The sequence below is a fragment of the Oncorhynchus mykiss genome, chromosome 4 (genome assembly GCF_057628025.1).
Source record: "Oncorhynchus mykiss isolate SJ-2025 chromosome 4, ASM5762802v1, whole genome shotgun sequence".
Lineage (NCBI taxonomy): Eukaryota > Metazoa > Chordata > Actinopteri > Salmoniformes > Salmonidae > Oncorhynchus > Oncorhynchus mykiss.
In genome coordinates this window covers 24,660,934-24,680,428 of record NC_143025.1, presented here as the reverse complement: position 1 = coordinate 24,680,428, position 19,495 = coordinate 24,660,934, and the positions used below count along the sequence as shown (strand labels likewise).

General features: G+C 42.5%; 1 protein-coding gene across 4 annotated transcripts in view; it reads left to right on the top strand.

The window, feature by feature from the left end:
* The window catches only part of LOC110521562 (FAS-associated factor 1), an 88,712-nt gene that overhangs the window by 67,466 nt on the left and 1,751 nt on the right, over nucleotides 1-19,495 (top strand). For all 4 annotated transcript variants that reach the window (XM_021599186.3, XM_021599185.3, XM_090231560.1 and 1 more), the window contains 3 exons: nucleotides 5,023-5,103; nucleotides 5,414-5,491; nucleotides 9,454-9,669. In XM_021599186.3, the coding sequence (XP_021454861.3) occupies nucleotides 5,023-5,103; nucleotides 5,414-5,491; nucleotides 9,454-9,669 (375 nt within the window). The remainder of the gene's footprint in view (nucleotides 1-5,022; nucleotides 5,104-5,413; nucleotides 5,492-9,453; nucleotides 9,670-19,495) is intronic.

Below are 19,495 nucleotides of genomic sequence, written 5' to 3'. Positions count from 1 at the left end.
TGCACAAGTTAACTGCAGGTATTTACTTACAAAGTAGCTACAAATATGAACATGTATGGAAAAACTTCAAAGAAATAGTTTCTACGGTATTGACGATTGAAAAACCATCCCGTGGCTATTTCCAAATACCCCAGTTTACTGTATTTATGGTATACAGCTGTCGTGACGTGACTATCAATAATCTGACTTAATTTTCTCAAACTAATTGTTAATTGCTACATGATTAATTTAAAGCAAGTAACTCATTAGGAATTTTGGACACCAAGGGAAAGTTTAACAAGATACTATCTCCCGACTTAAACTCTAACGATATACCGATATATATACGATATATATCTCTTACATCAATAACAGTAAATTATTACATCAGTCTCATTCTGAACGTCGTACAATCCGTGGATACACAAGAACCCTAGCCCTTTAAATATTCAGTACTACACAAATGTATTTAATCATTTATTTAATCATTTATTTATTAACTAAATAACACAGAATACCCATACACAATTACATGATATTAACGTCCCTAGTGGACTAACACGATATTACGGCTTGTTACACAATGGAAAGGGGGGGTGGGGAAAGATGGAGGGAGAGACAGTTAACTTTTCATTTGGAAGCAACGCTCACTGAAGTACAAATTCTTGCCACCCTAACCACTGCTCATTCGGATTAGAAATGCAATATATATTTATGTGTAGATGTGTTTCTCTGTTGAAACTAATCGTTCGGTCTATGGGTAGTGGCTCGATGTAAGTCTCTAGTTGTCCACCAGTGGTCACAATGTCCTTAGTTGTAGATATTCTCTGCTCTTGGAGTGTTCATTAAACTTGATACTTAAGATGTACCAGTGATAGTCTGAGATGGGGTTTCTTCCTTCCAACCTCGTGTCTTTAGTCAAAGTTCTAGGACAACTTTAGCATGCACAGCTGATCACCTGGTCTCCTAGGTGATCATCTTCACTGATGTTTTGGTGGAACGCTTCAGAGTTTCTAACCATTTCAACGTGTAGACCACCGTCATGTCTTTTGGTATCAACACCAGCAGTAACCCGGCATGTTTTGGTCTAATGTACATTTCGTTAGCGAGTCCTTTTAAGCACTCTGGCCAAAGAGGGTGTTCCATCATGCTGGCACGAACTCTGAGCTCACTGGGGCGTGGCTACTGACTGGGCACAAGTTTAGATGAAAAACAGTTATCATTTAAAAGGCTAAAATCACAGTTATCTTCACAAAAGTATTGTCATATTTAATCATATCATTTTCACTACATTTATATGTCAACCTGATACATAGGTTGACATTTATGTGGCTCATCGTGCTCTAGAGGCTCCTTCTGGCGGGCCCGGTGCCTGCAGGCTGACTTCGGTCGTCAGTTTAACAGTTGCGGCTGGCTTCAGGGTTAAAACTTCTTGCTAATCAGTGGGATGCTAGTGTCCCATTTCGAAAACTTCCGGTGAAATTGCAGAGCGCCAAATTCAAGTGCACAAGTTCAATACATCAAAATAAAGCTTAACTTGTTGTTAATCCAGCCGCCATGTCAGATTTCAAAAAGGCTTTTCGGCGAAAGCAAACCATACCATGCGAATATCTAAGGACAGCACCCAGCACACAAATGCATAACAAATAATTTTTAACCAGGGAGTTGCGACACGAAAGTCAGAAATAGCGATGTAATATATGCCTTACCTTTGAAGATCTTCTGTTGGCACTCCAAAAAGTCCCAGTTACATTACAAATGGTCCTTTTGTTCGATAAACTCCTTTATATCCATAAAAACTCAGTTTAGCTGGCGCGCTTCAGTCAATAATCCACTCGTTTTCCCTCTTTCAAAATGAATCCCGAACGTTACCAATAAACTTATCCAAACAAGTCAATCAACGTTTATAATCAAACCTTAGGTACCCTAATACGCAAATAAACAAATTTAAGACGGAGAATCGTTATTGTCTTTACCAGCGAAAATTACAGAAGAACGCACTATCATTCACACGCTTGGAAACACTACAGCCAAAATGGAAGCCACCTAGAAAAATTTGAATTTCTGGCTCATTTTTCCAAAATCCAGCCTGAATCTTTCTAAAGACTGTTGACATCTAGTGGAAGCCCTGGGAACTGCAATCGGGCACGATTTCGCCCTATTATAAATGTGCCAGCCATTGAGATCAATGGTAGGATTTTTTAAAAATGGGGGGGGGGGTTGTCCTCGGGGTTCCGCCTGCCATTTCAGGTCTGTTATACTCAGACATTATTTTAACAGTTTTAGAAACTTTAGAATGTTTTCTATCCAAATCTAATTATATGCATATCCTTGCTTCTGGGCCTGAGTAGCAGGCAGTTTACTTTGGGCACGCTTTTCATCCAGACGTCAAAATACCGCCCCCTATCCCAAAGAAGTTAAGGTTAAGATGCGCGGCTTGGTGGGTCATGTTTCGTATATATAAATAAATAAATAAGTCGTGTGTTTTACAGTACACAGCTTATAGTTTCCTTCATCATTTTGACACAACTGTCAAATCGTGGGAATTCCTATCGCTGTCCTTGGTTCTGAATTCTCTTGTAGCCTAGGCTATTTTCCTGTTCATTTGTTTACCTTTCACGTGTTAGTCACTAACAGACGATGGTCAATAGCGATGGTAGGCTAATGTTATTATAACGTTTGGGCAATGTCCAATTCCATGGCTCGAACATGCAGTGCGTTGAATAGTTCCATATTGAAGCAAATAAAATAGATAAACTAGATTTGCTACATGTTTGTTATATCTAGGACTATTGTAGGGTTAGTGTATACTATATTTAAAAAAAACTATATTCAATTGATAGGACAAACATCCATGCCTCCTGTCAAAGAGCTCTTAGGCCTACATGTTCGCACATATCATTATGTTCATGGAACAAGAGATGCGATTTATGTTATGCTTCTGACCCAATCCTATTTAGAATTATTGTTGTTTAGTTCTAAGAAACGGATTGTTTTTGGTTAATTGGATTTACAAAAAAACCATGAACGGTGAATACGTTTGAGAATGTCCATGGCTTGAATAAAATGCCATTTCAAATTACATTTCCCTTTCTCTTTTTATTGGATCTTTGTCCTGCTCCTGTGAAACGTTTGGATGTGTAAAACCCTCCGCAGTCTAAGTTGCCTTGTCAATATTATATGCCCACGGGGAGCAATTGTGGTGCCTGTAACTGTATTTAGACACACAGCCTCGTTTTTATTAGAATTTGATTAGAATTATGCATTCTTATTAGGCCTTATCAATAGCATAGTGAATCTAATCTTGCTTATTGACTAAGTTTGGCATGTCCATGTCCAGACTGCAGTTTACAGTAGGCCTAGCCCCTATGATTGCTGTAGCCTATGTTTAACCATGTATTTATATAATAAAGCAATGCAATTAGAACTATGGACAATGCCATTTAACGAACTGGCTTGTAACGGACTAACATTCGATTTTAGAGTCATGGCAATGCATTGGACCGTAAATACACAACTTGAAGCAACCACATATTTAGCAATGGAGCACCTTCTGATTGGCCAGTGAGGGGCCAAGCCTCGACACACCCACAACTTGTTTATTAATCAAAACCTAGTCCTTTCTCGCTACTGCACCCATAATTACTGTTGTGAAAATAGCAAAAATATTTCTGACACACCCCTGAACCGGTAATTTACCGTTGCATAAGGTGTGTTGAAATAGAACCCATTATGTACATTTCGCCCCGATACCTCTACTTTTACTCTCTTCAATGGGAGTAAGCTCTCAGAGTGTTGCTGTACTCTGACGTGAACCCAAAGCCTCCACCCATTCTCCCATCCCAGGCCGGAATGACTTGTTCCTGTACCTGATGGTCGCCCCATTGCCAGCGTTGCTGCCCTAGACGGCTTTGAACTCACACCTACTCGCTATCTGTGGCTGTCCTGCTCTGCTTTCCCACTCCTCTGTGGACAGACCCAGACACCACAGACATCTGCCAACATCACACTCACATTCCTCACTGACTGACATGCCTGGGAGGTAGACAGGAGCAGAGCCAAAAAGATACTTTCACACACATTACAGCAACCGTCACTGCTGTAGCCACGCCTACTTGTGGTTGTCTGTTTAGTTAGTTATTTTAACTGCAAATGATGTGTTCATCAGCAGGAAAACATTCAGTGTTTTATAGTGTATTCCTTTGATCGCTGTTACTTTCAGATACAGAGTAGTTGTATTGTACACCATACAATACTCTGTAGATAATTGATAGCACCATGTCTTGTTCATTGTGAGTGGTACCTCTACAGTAAAACCATAGTTTATTTTGTTTGTTTCATGATCTTTCATCAAAGGTAATGAGCACAATAAAGAGCGTAATCATTTACAGTAAGTGTAAGTGATCATTATTATTTTGTACTCAACCATGCTACTACAGTGTCTGTAGGATAAAGGGGAAAATGTATCCTTTTAATCTTCAGACTTCAATACGACAGCTGACCACTCCCCCTGCCCAGCGCACAAACCCCACAAATTACAATAGAGTCAGCTTTTCACATCTTTGACACAAAGTCCAGGGTTCAGAAAAGAAAATGTAGTCTCCCAAGCTCCAAAACAAATGCCAGTGCTGACACAATGGAAACAGTTATTTTTCTCTGCTTTAGAAAGCCTCTTACACACAGCAGGTAGAAAAGCAGCAGTCTGCCTCTGTACAAACAGGAGCTCTGAGGGAAAAGAAAAGAGTCCTCCGGTCTGTTAAGGAAGTCAAGGCCCGAATAGATTCCCTTCTCCCACATGATACTCTTTCAAACCTTGTGTCTGGCAGAAAGCATTCGGTTCTCTCATTCAGCTCTACTCCAATTCCTGCTGCTCTGCTTCCCAGAGTCACAGCTATTCAACACAGCACAATATTACATGTGGCAGAAGGAGAAAGCAACTTTTTGTATTTTAACAGCTTCTATTGTTATTGGTGTTTATTGTTTCGCTCCGAACTTTAAGATATTTGCCTTCTTTTCTGACCTGGTCTCTTTCTCTCTATCCAGGATGAACGTGAAGCCAGGGAAATGGTGAAGAGGGAGCAGGATGAGGCCTACCAACTGTCTTTAGAGGCTGACCGTAAAAAGGTTGGTCATCAACTACAACACCTACAACACAATGACATGGATCCATTCTCATCAGATAGATGTTTGAGGGTTTTTGAAGATCCATTTTAGCGTTATCCTCAAGTGAAATATTATACAGAACACAAGTATAAAGTATATACCCTTTTATAATCATGTTATGATTGTGGCCAATGCTGGGTGTTGTAAATGGTTGTTATTGTGAATTTACCCTGTAAACCTGTGAAAAGCCACATTATTGATTGCTTGATCACTGTTCATAATGTTTTGATGTTGAATGGCTGGATTTATAAAAATATATTTGTTTTTTCAGAGAGAAGCACAGGAGAGAGAGCAGGCAGAACAGCTTCGCCTGCAACAGATCCAGAAAGAAGCAGATGATGAGAAGGAGGTGAGAACATGAACCATATCTCATGTTTGTTTAGAGAAATAATGTCCCACTTAGCTATTGTTGTAACACTGAGAACACATGGTTAGTTTGTTTTTTAAACATTGATATTTGAGTCCGTTCCTTGCTGCATGTCAGACATTTCCATATCTTTTGTTGTTTGTGGAGTTTATACTAGCATGTGATCCCTGTGGTGGGGTCAGAGACACAGAGCAACATGTACTAAACTCTAGTGTGTACAGTAAGGCCTATCCCTGTTAAGCTTGTCATACAGAGATGTTATTGTCCTGTTCAAATGCCCTACAACACACAAGCTCATATTGAAACCAAGTGAACAAAAGCGGGAGAACAAAGCACGGTGGGACAAAGAAAAACAATTATGGCAGTGGGAACGCATTTGTGAATGCTGTAGTTATAGCTCCTTTTAGCCAGCTGATTGGCTATTTACTCAGCAGCAAACTCTACAGCCAGCAGGGATCAGGTGAACCAGCTATCTGAGATGATTTGTCACATTAGTTAAACAGCCCCGGACAAAAGCCCTGTCTGTCCAGTCTTAATTATAACACTGTAGTCCTCTAGCCCTTTGCCATGGTTTCTTCTCCGCCAACACACTGCTTGTATGCAACAAGTGTAGATATTCAGCAACATGATACCCAGCAATGAGCACGGTTCCATGCACACAATAATATGATTATGGTGGGTAGTCAGATTAATGCAATAGTTTGTTTAAAACATTTACATGCTTTGAAAGAATTATGATTTCCCTGATGATCCTGTTTATATGGACACATCTGAAATCAGGCTACTTAATGGGACTTTTGAATTATTGCAGAAAATCAACCAATGGAAAATAATAATTATACCACAGTGACCATGTTATTTTTGCCAAGTACATTTGATTCTTAGGTCGGACATGTAAAATACATTTCTAAGATGCATACTATCAGTTTTTCAGAACTCACTAAACTTGTGCGTAAGAGGGAGGCTTGCGCTGCTGGTGCTGGCACATGTGCAGATCAAATGCACCGCTGGAACGCCGATTTAAGCCGATTTAAGCAGGTCCTAATGATTTGAAAGATTGCTCAGGAAACCAGGTGTTTAAATTGGCATATGCTTACATTTATTTTGACCTTACGCCGATTTTAAGAAAAGTAGAGTAAGGTGTTTACATGACTATTTCCATGCTTGTCCTACTGCCATAATCCGTTTAATATCGATTGATTAGTGTGCATGTAAACATACTCGATGGCCCCTCTCTTGTTTACATGTAGTATGTACATGCAGTATATACCTCAGACAGGCTTACCAGGGCTTTTTTTAAACAGATAAAACTGCAACCTATGGAACAACGCGGACTGGAAAGAGACGTGAACTCATACGCACGCTAACACACGCACTCTATACACACGTGCATTGTAACGTTGTAATATAGTTGTATTGCAGTTTTATACATTTTGTATTGTAGATATGTATCGGTGTGATAATGTGTTGTATATTTTTTTCTCTAATTGTCTTAATCTTGTTTGGATCCCAGGAAGAGTAGCAGCAGCTAATGGGGATTCTTAATAAATGCAAAATGCAGGTACCTTATTGTAGCCATAAAGGCTAAGACAGGGGCAGGCATAGACATTTTATTTTTTTACTTGAGCTGTGTGTGATTGTATCAGGTGTATTTTCAGCCGGTCGACTGATGCGTTTCACGGATCTGGTTGTGTGTCTGCCTGGTCAAGTGTGAGGCAGGCAGGCAGGAGGGTGTGTTTAATGATGACAGTGGAGACTGAGAGACACTCGTGGAGTCACTAATGAAGCCTCAGGGACAAGAGGGGGGCAAACAACCTGGAGGAAGACGCACAACAACACACATACCACAACCATGATCACATACAACAGTGGTGAGGTAAAGGGAGGTCTCTGTCTGTGCCAAGATTGTGTATGACAGTCTTTTAACAGGTTGTACATCTTCATAGATTACATCTAGCTATACATCATTATTACATACAGTTTGTACATGCATCAGAACTTCATGAGTCATCACTCAAGAGTAACTGGCACTGGAACATCTGTGTTTCAACAAAGCTGGAGTTCAAAACACAGATCTCGTTCCAGATTGTTTCGCTCTGTCGCCCGCTACTACAACTGTTGGTTGTCGGGTAGAAAGATGGGAGAGATTAAGTGGAGCCTGTCTGTCTGTATGGCGTGTGGAGGAAGGACAACAGCTGTCCCAACTGTTCAGAGCTGTGTGCTGCTTACCCCTGGTTGTGCCAACGCCTCATTTCTCTGACATTGTGTGTGAGTAAACAAGGCAGCATGGTGTCCCACACCTGGAGCCCAGCCAAGCACCTAGCCAGCCATTCACTCCCTCCCTCAGCCTCCCTGGCCTACCCACAGACCAGGGCCCAGCTTCACAAAACAGAAGTTTCTTAAGAAAAAATAAGTTCGTAAGTGCAATTCCTCAACAGTATCTTAAGATTTAAAGATTTTCTTACAAACTTCTCAAATATCTTCTAACAAATCTTCTTAAGATGTTTGTTGTTAGGCAACCATTTTAGCTAGCTTTCTAGCTAGCAATGACAATTATGTTAGCATATGTCTTACTGAGATTTACTGTTCTTAAACATGTTATTGGGTTTAAAATAATCAATACTGAAACATTCGGATGAAGTCTGTGAGTGCATGTTCAATTGCTTTCATGAGCTTTTTCTCTCACTGCCTTGAGTTTAAGATGAGGGTTTCGCAATCTTGAAATGAAGATTTCCAATAACTTTCTTAACTTTTTTCTAAAGGAGAAACATAAGAAATAACCTTTTTGAGGAATAGCAACTTTGCCTAACTTCTTAAATCTATAGTTAAGAGGGGGATAAAAGGAAGTGAAGAAGAAATAGCTTTTTAACAAGGTTTTGTGAATCTGGGCCCAGAACCCTCCAGTCTGCCGCGAGTCTCCGGCTGTTTGTGCCCTGCACCACCCGCCACAATACCCCGCAGGCTGCAGGAAAACAAACACCACAGTAAACACACACAAGGACAAGGGAAATGCATTCTGTGTCTTTGTGTGGAGAGGGAGGTGAATGGAAGAGGTAGGCAGAGTGAGAGAGGCAGTGGGGGGGTGGGGTGATGTCATTATTTAACACATCCAGGAGCCCCATGGTGCTCCTGTCAGGTGCATGCACTGCCCCCTCCCCCTCCCTGCCCCCTCCTGTGGTGGTGTTTCTTGGGGGGGGGGGGGGGGTTTGGCGGTGAGCGGTGATGCTCCTGAGTGCTCTTTGTGTGGAGCGGACTCTGAGTGAGGCGTGTGCCGTGTGGCTTCAGACGCCACAGATCTCTCTGCTGCAGGGGGCCCTAGGGGCCCCAATACCAGGCCCCTACCTGGGGGAGAGCCTCCGGCACGCGCCCACTCAATGCTTGGAGCTGCTAATGAACTACTGTTGTACACTTTTATGAAATATAATTGCATTATGGTTGGTAAATAAAGCTGCCGTGTGTTGTCACAGCATATGCTACCCACTGTCAAAACAGGAACAACAAGCTGGAGGGAAAGAGCCCGCGAAAGCCACAGGTCCTGCTCTGTGACACTGGAGACCTGATTAATTTCTCTGCTGTTGATGAGGCTAGCCTTTTTGTTCTGTGCCGCTATCTAATCTACCTCGACACGAGTCAGCGTTGTACTGTATGTCTTAATGGAGGAGAGGCAAAGACTAGCCTACGTGTTTTGGAAGAACAGGTCAGAGGATTCGATGCCTTATAAATTACTCTGAATCCATATGTTGTCTCGTAAATAGTAGTTTGAGTGCCCATTTCTACCACAATTTATTAAACGGTTACAAAATCAACCCATTATTTATATCTTAACATTTAAGTAGGTGTATTGTAAGCAAATAAATCACACCTACAAATGATAAGTCATATTGTCCAACTGTGAATAATCACGACCTTCCGTACCTAACTCTTTGTCCCTCCCCTTTGTCCAGGCCATCCGCCTCTCATTGGAGCACGCCCTGCCGCCAGAGCCTGCGGACGAGGGAGGAGAGCCAATTAGCAAGCTGCGTATCCGAACCCCCAGTGGAGAGTTCCTGGTGCGGCGCTTCCTGGGCAGCACCAAGCTGAAGGTCCTCTTTGACTTTGTGGCCTCCAAGGGCTACCCCTGGGAGGACTTCAAACTGCTCACCACCTTCCCCCGCAGAAACGTGAGTACAGCCTTCAAACACTGCAGTAAACACAGCTCACACACACAAACACAGCTCACACACACACATCAATGTGGAGGCTTTATAACAAGATAGAACCATGGTCTATAATGACTAACATTTAACTCTATATTTAGCTTTATTTGCTCAGTGCCTGCAGCTCCCTAACTACAGGTACTGAGCTGTCATCATCAACTCAGCAGAATGCTCAGTGGTCCTGATTGTAGTGTAACATCTCTGCAGGAGAAATCCACAGTAATAATTGGCTCATCCCGGCAAGTGGCTCGAGTTTGTTGCTCATCTCTATCCCCAGTGCCCAGAGAGTGTGACTGTTCAGATAGTTAGAGGATTGCTGTAGAATTAAAAGCCATGGTGGGCTAATGAGAAGTGTGTTTTTCATGCGTGTGCATGCGTCCACACGCAAGTGTGTTTTTGCTTCTATCCACAAGTGCATTTCTAATTTGGTGAATATTAATTAGGAGCCAGTGCACATGCACAAAAGAGCACTGGCTACTTAGGATACAATACAGTCAGCAGTATTCTCCTCAGCCATGGTGTACGGCACAGCACCGACCGGAGTTCTTCAAGTAATTAGAGCTGGTGCCCACGCTCTGCTCTGTGCTGTAGCAGGTAGCTAATGAGCACAGTTTTAACTACCTGCTTAATTGGAGTGGTGGAAACAAAATAGGATTTCCATTTGTGTGTGTGTGTGGGCCTGCCCAGACACCCTGCCATCCTGGTCTGTAGGGAACATGGGAGTACAAACACTTTTCTCTCCCTAACACTCTCTCTCACACACACACACACACACACACACACACACACACACACACACACAATATACACATAAAAAATGTACAGGCACATACACTGAGTGTACGAAACATTAAGGGCACCTGCTCTTTCCATTACATAAACTGACCAGGTGAAATCTTTGATCCCTTATTGATGTCACTTGTTAAATCCACTTCAATCAATGTAGATGAAGGGTAGGGGACAGGTTAAAGAAGTATTTTAAGCCTGGAGATAATTGAGACATGGATTGTGTGTGCCATTCAGAGGGTGAATGGGTAAGACAAAATATTTAAGTGCCTTTGAACACAGGGTATGGTAGTTAGGTGCCAGACGCACCGGTTTGTGTCAAGAACTGCAAAGCTACTGGGTTTTTCATGCTCAACAGTTTCCCGTGTGTATCAAGAATGGTCCCCCAACCAAAGGACATCCAGCCAACTTGACACAACTGTGGGAATAATTGGTGTCAACATGGGCCAGCATCCCTGTGGAATGCTTTCACTTTTGCTTTTTCTGAGAGCAAAAGGGGTTGCAACTCAATATTAGGAACACACACACACACACACACACACTACCGTTCAAAAGTTTGGGGTCACTTAGAAATGTCCTTGTTTTTGAAAGAAAAGCCAATAAAATAACATCAAATTGATCAGAAATACAGTGTTAATGTTGTAAATGACTATTGAAGCTGGAAATGGCTGATTATTTTTAAATGGAATATCTACAGAGGCCCATTATCAGCGACCATCACTCCTGTGTTCCAATGGCACGTTGTTAGCTAATCCAAGTTTATCATTTTAAAAGGATAATTGATAATTAGAAAACCCTTTTGCAATTATGTTAGCACATCTGAAAGCTGTTGTGCTGATTAAAGAAGCAATAAAACAGTCCTTCTTTAGACAAGTTGAGTATCTGGAGTATCAGCATTTGTGGGTTCGATTACAGGCTCAAAATGGCCAGAAACAAATAACTTTCTTCTGAAACTCATCAGTCTATTCTTGTTCTAAAATATGAAGGTTATTCTATGTGTGAAATTGCCAAGTGTCTAAAGATCTCTTACAATGCTGTGTACTACTCCCTTTACAGAACAGAGCAAACTGCCTCTAACCAGAATAGAAAGAGGAGTGGGAAGCCCCAGTGCACAGCTGACCAAGAGGACAACTACATTAGTGTCTAGTTTGAGAAACAGACACCTCACAAGTCCTCCACTGGCAGCTTCATTAAATAGTACCCGCAAAACACCAGTGGCAATTTCTCACATGGACAAGAATTTCTCAGAACAAGAATAGAGAACGTTCTTTGATTCTAGCCATTTTGAGCCTGTAAAATATACAAAAAAGTATGTGGACATCCAGCCAACTTGACACAACTGTGGGAATAATTGGTGTCAACATGGGCCAGCATCCCTGTGGAACGCTTTCGACACCATACCCCGACAAATTGAGGCTTTTTCTGAGAGCAAAAGGGGTTGCAACTCCTTTTGGGTTGCAGTTCCTAATGTTTAGAGAAATATATATATATACACTGCTCAAAAAAATAAAGGGAACACTTAAACAACACAATGTAACTCCAAGTCAATCACACTTCTGTGAAATCAAACTGTCCACTTAGGAAGCAACACTGATTGACAATAAATGTCACATGCTGTTGTGCAAATGGAATAGACAACAGGTGGAAATTATAGGCAATTAGCAAGACACCCCCAATAAAAGAGTGGTTCTGCAGGTGATGACCACAGACCACTTCTCCAGCATGACCGGTTTGGCGGTGGGTCAGTCATGGTGTGGGGTGGCATTTCTTTGGGGGGCCGCACAGCCCTCCATGTGCTCGCCATAGGTAGCCTGACTGCCATTAGGTACCGAGATGAGATCCTCAGACCCCTTGTGAGACCATATGCTGGTGCGGTTGGCCCTGGGTTCCTCCTAATGCAAGACAATGCTAGACCTCATGTGGCTGGAGTGTGTCAGCCGTTCCTGCTTGTCCATGTGAGAAATTGCCACTGGTGTTTTGCGGGTACTACCCCTTTAAAATAGTGTATTTAGCCATTTCAGCCACAACCGTTGCTGAGTGATGTATGAAATCGAGCACACAGCCATGCAATCTCCATAGACAAACATTGGCAGTAGAATGGCCTTTCTGAAGAGCTCAGTGACTTTCAACGTGGCACCGTCATAGGATGCCACCTTTCCAACAGGTCAGTTCGTCCAATTTCTGTCCTGCTAGAGCTGCCCTGGTCAACTGTAAGTGCTGTTATTGTGACGTGGAAACGTCTAGGAGCAACAACGGCTCAGACGCGAAGGGGTAGGTCGCACGAACCCGCACAACAGGACTGCCGAATGCTGTTGTGCGTAAAAAATTGTCTGTCATCGGTTGCAACACTCACTCCCGAGTTCCAAACTGCCTCTGGAAGCAACGCCAGCACAATAACTGTTTGTCGGGAGCTTCATGAAATGGGTTTACATGGCCGAGCAGCCGCACACAAGCCAAAGATCACAATACTCAATGCGAAGTGTTGGCTGGAGTGGTGTAGAGCTCGCCACCTTTGAACTCTGGAGCAGTGGAAGTGATGAATCACGCTTCACCATCTGGCAGTCCAACGGACGAATCTGCGTTTGGCGGATTCCTGGGGAACGCTACCTGCCTCAATGCATAGTGCTGACTGTAAAGTTCGCTGGAGGAGGAATAATGGTCTGGGGCTGTGTTTCATGGTTCAGACTCCTTAGTTCCAGTGAAGGGAAATCTTAACCCCAACATCAGTGCCCGCCTTCACTAATACTCTTGCAGCAATGTTCTAACATCCCGTGGAAAGCCTTTCCAGAAGAGTGGACACTGTTATAGCAGCAAAGGGGGGACCAACTCCATATTATTGCCAATGAATTTGGAATGAGATGTTCGACGAGCAGGTGTCCACATACTTTTGGTTATGTAGTGCCTAGTGCATTCGGAAAGTATTCAGACGTCTTGACGTTACAGCCTTAATCTAAAATGGATTCAATTGTCGTCGTCCCCCATCGATCTCCACACAATACCTCGTATTGACATAGCAAAAACAGGTTTTAGAAATTGTGGCCAATTTATTAAAAATACCAAATGGATATGTCACTTACAAAAGTATTCAGACCCTTTACTCAGTACTTTGTTGAAGCACCTTTAGCAGCGACTACAGCCTCGAGTCCTCTTCTTCTCTGCTGATCCTCTCAAGCTCTGTCAGGTTGGATGGGGTGCGTCGCTGCACAGCTATGTTCAGATCTCTCTAGAGATGATCGATCTGTTTCAAGTCCGGGCTCTGCCTTGGCCGCTCAAGGACATTCAGAGACTTGTCCCAAAGCCACTCCTGCGTTGTCTTGACTGTGTGCTTAAGATCGTTGTCCTGTTGGAAGGTGAACCTTTGCCCCAATCTGAGGTCCTAAGCGCTCTGGAGCAGGTTTTCATCAAGGATCTCTCTGTACTTTGCTCTGTTCATCTTTTCCTCAATCCTGACTAGTCTCCCATTCCCTGCTGCTGAAAAACATCCCCACAGCCTGATACTGCCACCACCATGCTTCACAGTAGGGATGGTGCCAGGTTTCCTCCAGACGTGACGCTTGGCATTCAGGCCAAAGAGTTCAATCTTGCTTTCATCAGAGCAGATCATCTTGTTTCTCATGGTCTAAGAGTCTTTAGGTGTCTTGTCCCTTTCACTGAGGAGTGGCTTCCGTCTGGCCACTCGACCATAAAGGCGTGATTGGATGAGTGCTGCAGAGATGGTTGTCCTTCTGGAAGGTTCTCCCATCTCCACAGAGGAACTCAACTGCTGTCAGATTTACCATCGGGTTCTTGATGGAGGCTACTGTGTTTTTGGTACCCTTCCCCAGATCTGTGCCTCGACACAATCCTGTCTCGGAGCTCTACGGACAATTCCTTCGACCTCATGGCTTGGTTTTTGCTCTGACATGCGCTGCCAACTGTGGAACCTTTTTAAAATACCGGTGTATGCCTTTCCAAGTCCACAGGTGGATTCCAATCAAGTTTTAGAAACATCTCAAGGATAATCGATGGTTAACAGGATATACCTGAACTCAATTTCGAGTCTCATAGCAAAGGGTCTGAATGCTTATGTTTTTTAGTTTTTTATACATTTGCACACCAACTAAACTTTTCACTTTGTCGCTGTGGAGTATTGTTTGTAGATTGAGGTGGAAAATCAACGATTTAATCCATTTTAGAATGAGGCTGTAACGTAACAGAATGTGGAAAAAGTCAAGGGGTCTGAATACTTTCCGAAATCACTGTATATGCCTTATTCACAATTTAGGCACACTTTAACATCTAAGGATTCACAGTTTTGTCTTCAGAATTAAAACCAAAGAGAAAGTAAACAAGAGTATTAGACCAAGATAAAAATGTGTCTTAATCTCCAGTGAAATTCCAGTAGATGTGAGGCAGAGGAGAAGAAAGTACGGTAGAGTTTATTTTGTGTTCCAAATGGCATCCTGTTCTCTATATCATGCACTACTTTTGACTAGAGCCCTATTGGCCCTGGTCAAAAGTAGGGCACTACATAGGAAATATGGTGTAATTTGGGAGACAGCCTAGCAGAATGTGCCAGTGTATGTTTGTGCATCAGAACACTGTTCCCAGTTTGTCTAATCTTCCAGCTCTCCTCTCTAATTAAAATGAGCCTCAATCTCCTCCAGACGCTCCCACTGTTGCTCTGCTCGGATTAGTGGATGTACCACTATTGCATTTGTAATGCACCACAAATGTTTAAACTTCATCTCTCCTTACTCCTTATGCATGACAAGATAATTGCCAGCAATAAGAAATCAATTTAGTGCAAGATGATTAAACCGAAAGAAAGAGAAATGCGTTGCTGACTTTATACGTTGGTTTCTTTGGCTGCTTGTTTGTTATTGGGGGAGTTTCATTTCTGGTCTTGGCTTCAACATTTCTCTTCACACTCCAGCACCAGTATGTGGTCCAGCTACTTAGGCTGGCTGTGTTTACACAGGCACCCCAATTCTGATATTTTTTTCACTAATTGGTCTGTTCATCAATCAGATCAGCTCTGAAAAGGATTTGATGTGAAAAGATCTGATGTGATCAAAAGACCAATTGGTGGAAAAAAGATCAGAATTGGGCTGCGTGTGTAAACGCCGCTGTACATTTTTCCAGTCATGAGTTAACCTAGCTCAAATATACCCAACAAGTTTTAGACACCAAAACATTGTCTACACTTTATAATTTTCTTCACGTTTTGCTGCTGTACTTTGTGCCAGGTTTTACCTTACCCTAATTGATGATCCAGGTTTCTGAAAATAAAATAATGAACAGTGCCAATGTGTAGGATGATTTAGACAAAACTCAAGCTGAGGAAAAAATAAACCGTGCAATGAAATGATCCTCGTGTCCAACTGAAATGGACATCAAAGCTGCACCACTTGGTTTGTTTCAAGTCTGAAACAGTGAAGTGCACAGGAAGAAATTGGCAATTTATTGATATATTCCCAAAATTCATACTCTTAACCCAAAACTCTTTCCACAATATCCTCTCCCACCTATATGACTATGTGGGGTATAGCTCCAAAGCTCCATGTAGGATTTGCTCTGATTCCAGTAACTCTCTGACCGACTTATCACACCTTTGCCTCACAGTGCTGTACATGCATACTGTACTCAGTCTCACGCTTTCTGAACTGTGTTTGTGTTGGCTCTGCTCTATGCAGCATATAGCGCTTGTGAGAGCAGAGTGCTTCCTCTTCAAGAGAAGTTAATAGCTCATGGCCTGTTCCCCTAGGTAACGGCAGTCCCCCCCCTTCACCCTCCGTCCCTCCCTCCTCCAGGCCGCACGGCGGCCCTCTTTGAAGTGGGCTGTTCACGCCCCTGGCTCTACGTGTTGCCATCGTTCCTGGAAGCACATAATGGTCTCCCACTGCTTTTGTAATTGGCCGAATAAACACTTGACAACACAACTTTAAAACAGACAAGCTATTTGGTTTTAATTGACATAGAACCCGAATGGCTTAATTAAAAATGCGTTATTTCAGCTGCATGTTTAATTATGTTGGAAACGGACATCTTGAGACGGGTGTTTTTTTTTATCTTTTCACTCAAGTTATCAAATGTGTTTCATTCATACCAATGAAGTGATTTGCAATATTTATTTTAACTTCAAGTGTTAATTATGTTCAGTCTTATGATTTCCTCATGTTTAACTTAAGACAATAACATGGAGTTAATAAATTATTTCCTGAGATGTAAGAGCAGATTGTCTCTAACGCATATAAATATGCCAAAATGTTCCTAAAAGCCCTTCACTAGAGATTGGAAGTTGAGATCCAACACGATCTCAAATCAAATCTAGAAATGTAATCCCTCAAACATATACTTGCAGCGGGAGGGTGGAAGCTCTGTTCGATGGTAGGAATGAAATGAATCTTGTGCGTTATTTTCTTTATACAACCCACATATTGATGTTCACACTGAAACCTCTGTAGTCCTTGTGTAACTTGAATAAGTTGTGTACATGAGTGATGCTTATTTCGTTTTTTTTAGATGACATTTTCACTGGGATTAGATGATTTTGACAGGAGTTAAAAATACAAAGAAATGGAACCTTTTTATTTTAGCAGGGAAATACCATTTGAGACCAAGGCCTCTTGTTCAAGAGAGCCTTGCTTGTATACTTCATACAAATGTACAACATTTACAGTAGTAGTGGATCTATCAAGCAAGTTGGCATCTCGCTCTGCTCAGTATTTGTTTGGCCAATGTGTGAGGCCTGTCAGGATGAGTGCGTGTGATAGGGTTAAAGGATTATCCACTGTCAACATCATCAAGCACTGGAGAACACACTACTGCTCCGGATTTAACCGGAATCTTCAAAACGCTCTTACAATGACCCTTCACGAACCTGTGCTGGTCTTTCATGTTGATGTGTGTCATACACCTAGTTGGTTTATCTACTATGCTAACATATGCTAACATATGCTTGTGCATTGCCTTTATCATAGAGATGTTCTTGATAAGATTGTTTTGTTAGCCGTGTCATGAATAATGTTGGAATGAATATGTTTGTGTGTCATGCGCTGCCGTATGTGTCAGTCAGGGGAGAAGAGAATTCATCGAGTCTAGGCCGAGCCAGACAGTGAAAATATGGAGCTGGTATCGCGACGCAGAGTGGAAAACGACAGCTTTGTTTGTTGACGGATGCCTCAATGCTTGTGGTCTGTTAATTGGATAACAATGTAAACAATCAGCAATAGCGCTTGTCTCCTGTGTCAGTGTGGCATCTTGTTTCTCTACTTTCTTTTTAGAGTCAGATGCTCTCCCCTCCCCCCCCCCCCCCCAACACACACACAGCCGCACCTGATCCTTCCTAAACCCTCATTTACTCATACCTGATGCTGTGGTGTCATAACACGCCTGTCAGGTTCATTTGCATAGCTGGCATTTGTGAAATACTGAGCAAAAGGTGGGGAGAAAGGCGTTCACCCGTTGGGGTGTAAGCTGTTAGCAGCACGCCATCTTGCTTTGCCCTCGCTGCGGTGTGTTGTGTAGGTTGCTGTGGCACCCCCTCCCTGTGCTGCCTTACACCCTCAGGTCATACTGGGGAGCGGAGAGCCCAGATGACAGAAGAAATTAGTATGAGGAGATGAAGACAAAGAGCCTCCATTGGTGTGACATTTCCCTGTTCATCTGGGAATAGCAGTGTTTGCTGATGAATTCTTGCTCTTCTTTGAACTCCTGGCATCATAGCTTTGAAATGATGTACTTTATCTAGCTCTATTGAAGGTTAGGTTTGGGATGTCTCAATGATCATTGGAAATATAACTCATTAGGAAAGATTACTCATTGAGGGGACAATGGGTTTATTACCATATATGTGTGGTAGAAAAGAGGAGCGTGAGATGTTATATCAGGGAGTAGGATCAGCCTGTTGGCAGCAAAAGTCAAAATACATCTTACTTCAAAGGAGAACCGGTCAAGACAATTTACAACTACATGGATTACACCCCCAGCCAGAGCGGTGATTGAGAGAAACATCTGTCAGGATCGTTACACAGCCAGCTCTGACTCCACGGTGAGAGGAGAGGTGGCAGTTTTGACTTGGTTTCAGCGCTCATGTTTCAGCCTCCTCAAAGGTCTCTCAGCCATTACATTACCTAGCTGTGTTTCTCCAACTAATCTGTCTTCGTGAGGATGGGCTAATCAGTGTGAGGTGAACTCTGACCTTACTGCGCTGGTTGTCTGAGGCCTGCTAGTTAATTACCACCCCAGTGATCATAATAGGAGGTCTAACCACAGGCAGCAGATAAGCCCTGGCCTGGCCCCCACGTCACAGTAGACAGAGGACCCAGGTGTGGGGACGAGGACGACGGGCCTATGTAACAGGAGACCCCCAGTGATTAACCCTCATAAGCTAGGGAGGCAGGGTCGCCTCATGTTAAACAACATAACCATGTTGACACACGGGTAACCTAACGAAATTAGTTGTATTATGGGTGGCAATGCATCATTACGGTCTTGCTCTGCTAGTGCGCTCAACTTGGATTTGAATTATTTTTGTGCTTATTGATACACACTATGTGTGTCACTGATACACACTATGTGTGTCACTAATATTACCGTCTACCTTATGTCTTTGTGTTTGTTCATTCACTCAGTAGGGAAGGTGGTTCGTTTTATGGTATTAACACATCGTTCAATGCAGGGATGTGTAGAAACCACAGCAGTTTAGTTTGGATGGAAGCCTTAGAAAAACAGAAATGATCAATCTCTCTTGGAAATGCTGGCCACTGCAACAGAAATGATCAGATTGTTGCCTCAGTCCCAGTTTGTCTACATGATGGAAGAGACTTAGTTCACGCAGAGTACATCTCTTTGCATGGCGTACATTGGGACATTGACTTTTGTGTACATATCCCAAGGTACATAGAAAGAAGTGTTCAAGGGCATAAATGCTAAGAATTGGAGTAGTTGATCATTTTTACTGTTTTTATCAGCACATTATAACTGAATACTTTTCATGTAAACAAGGGATTTTTAAACTGTT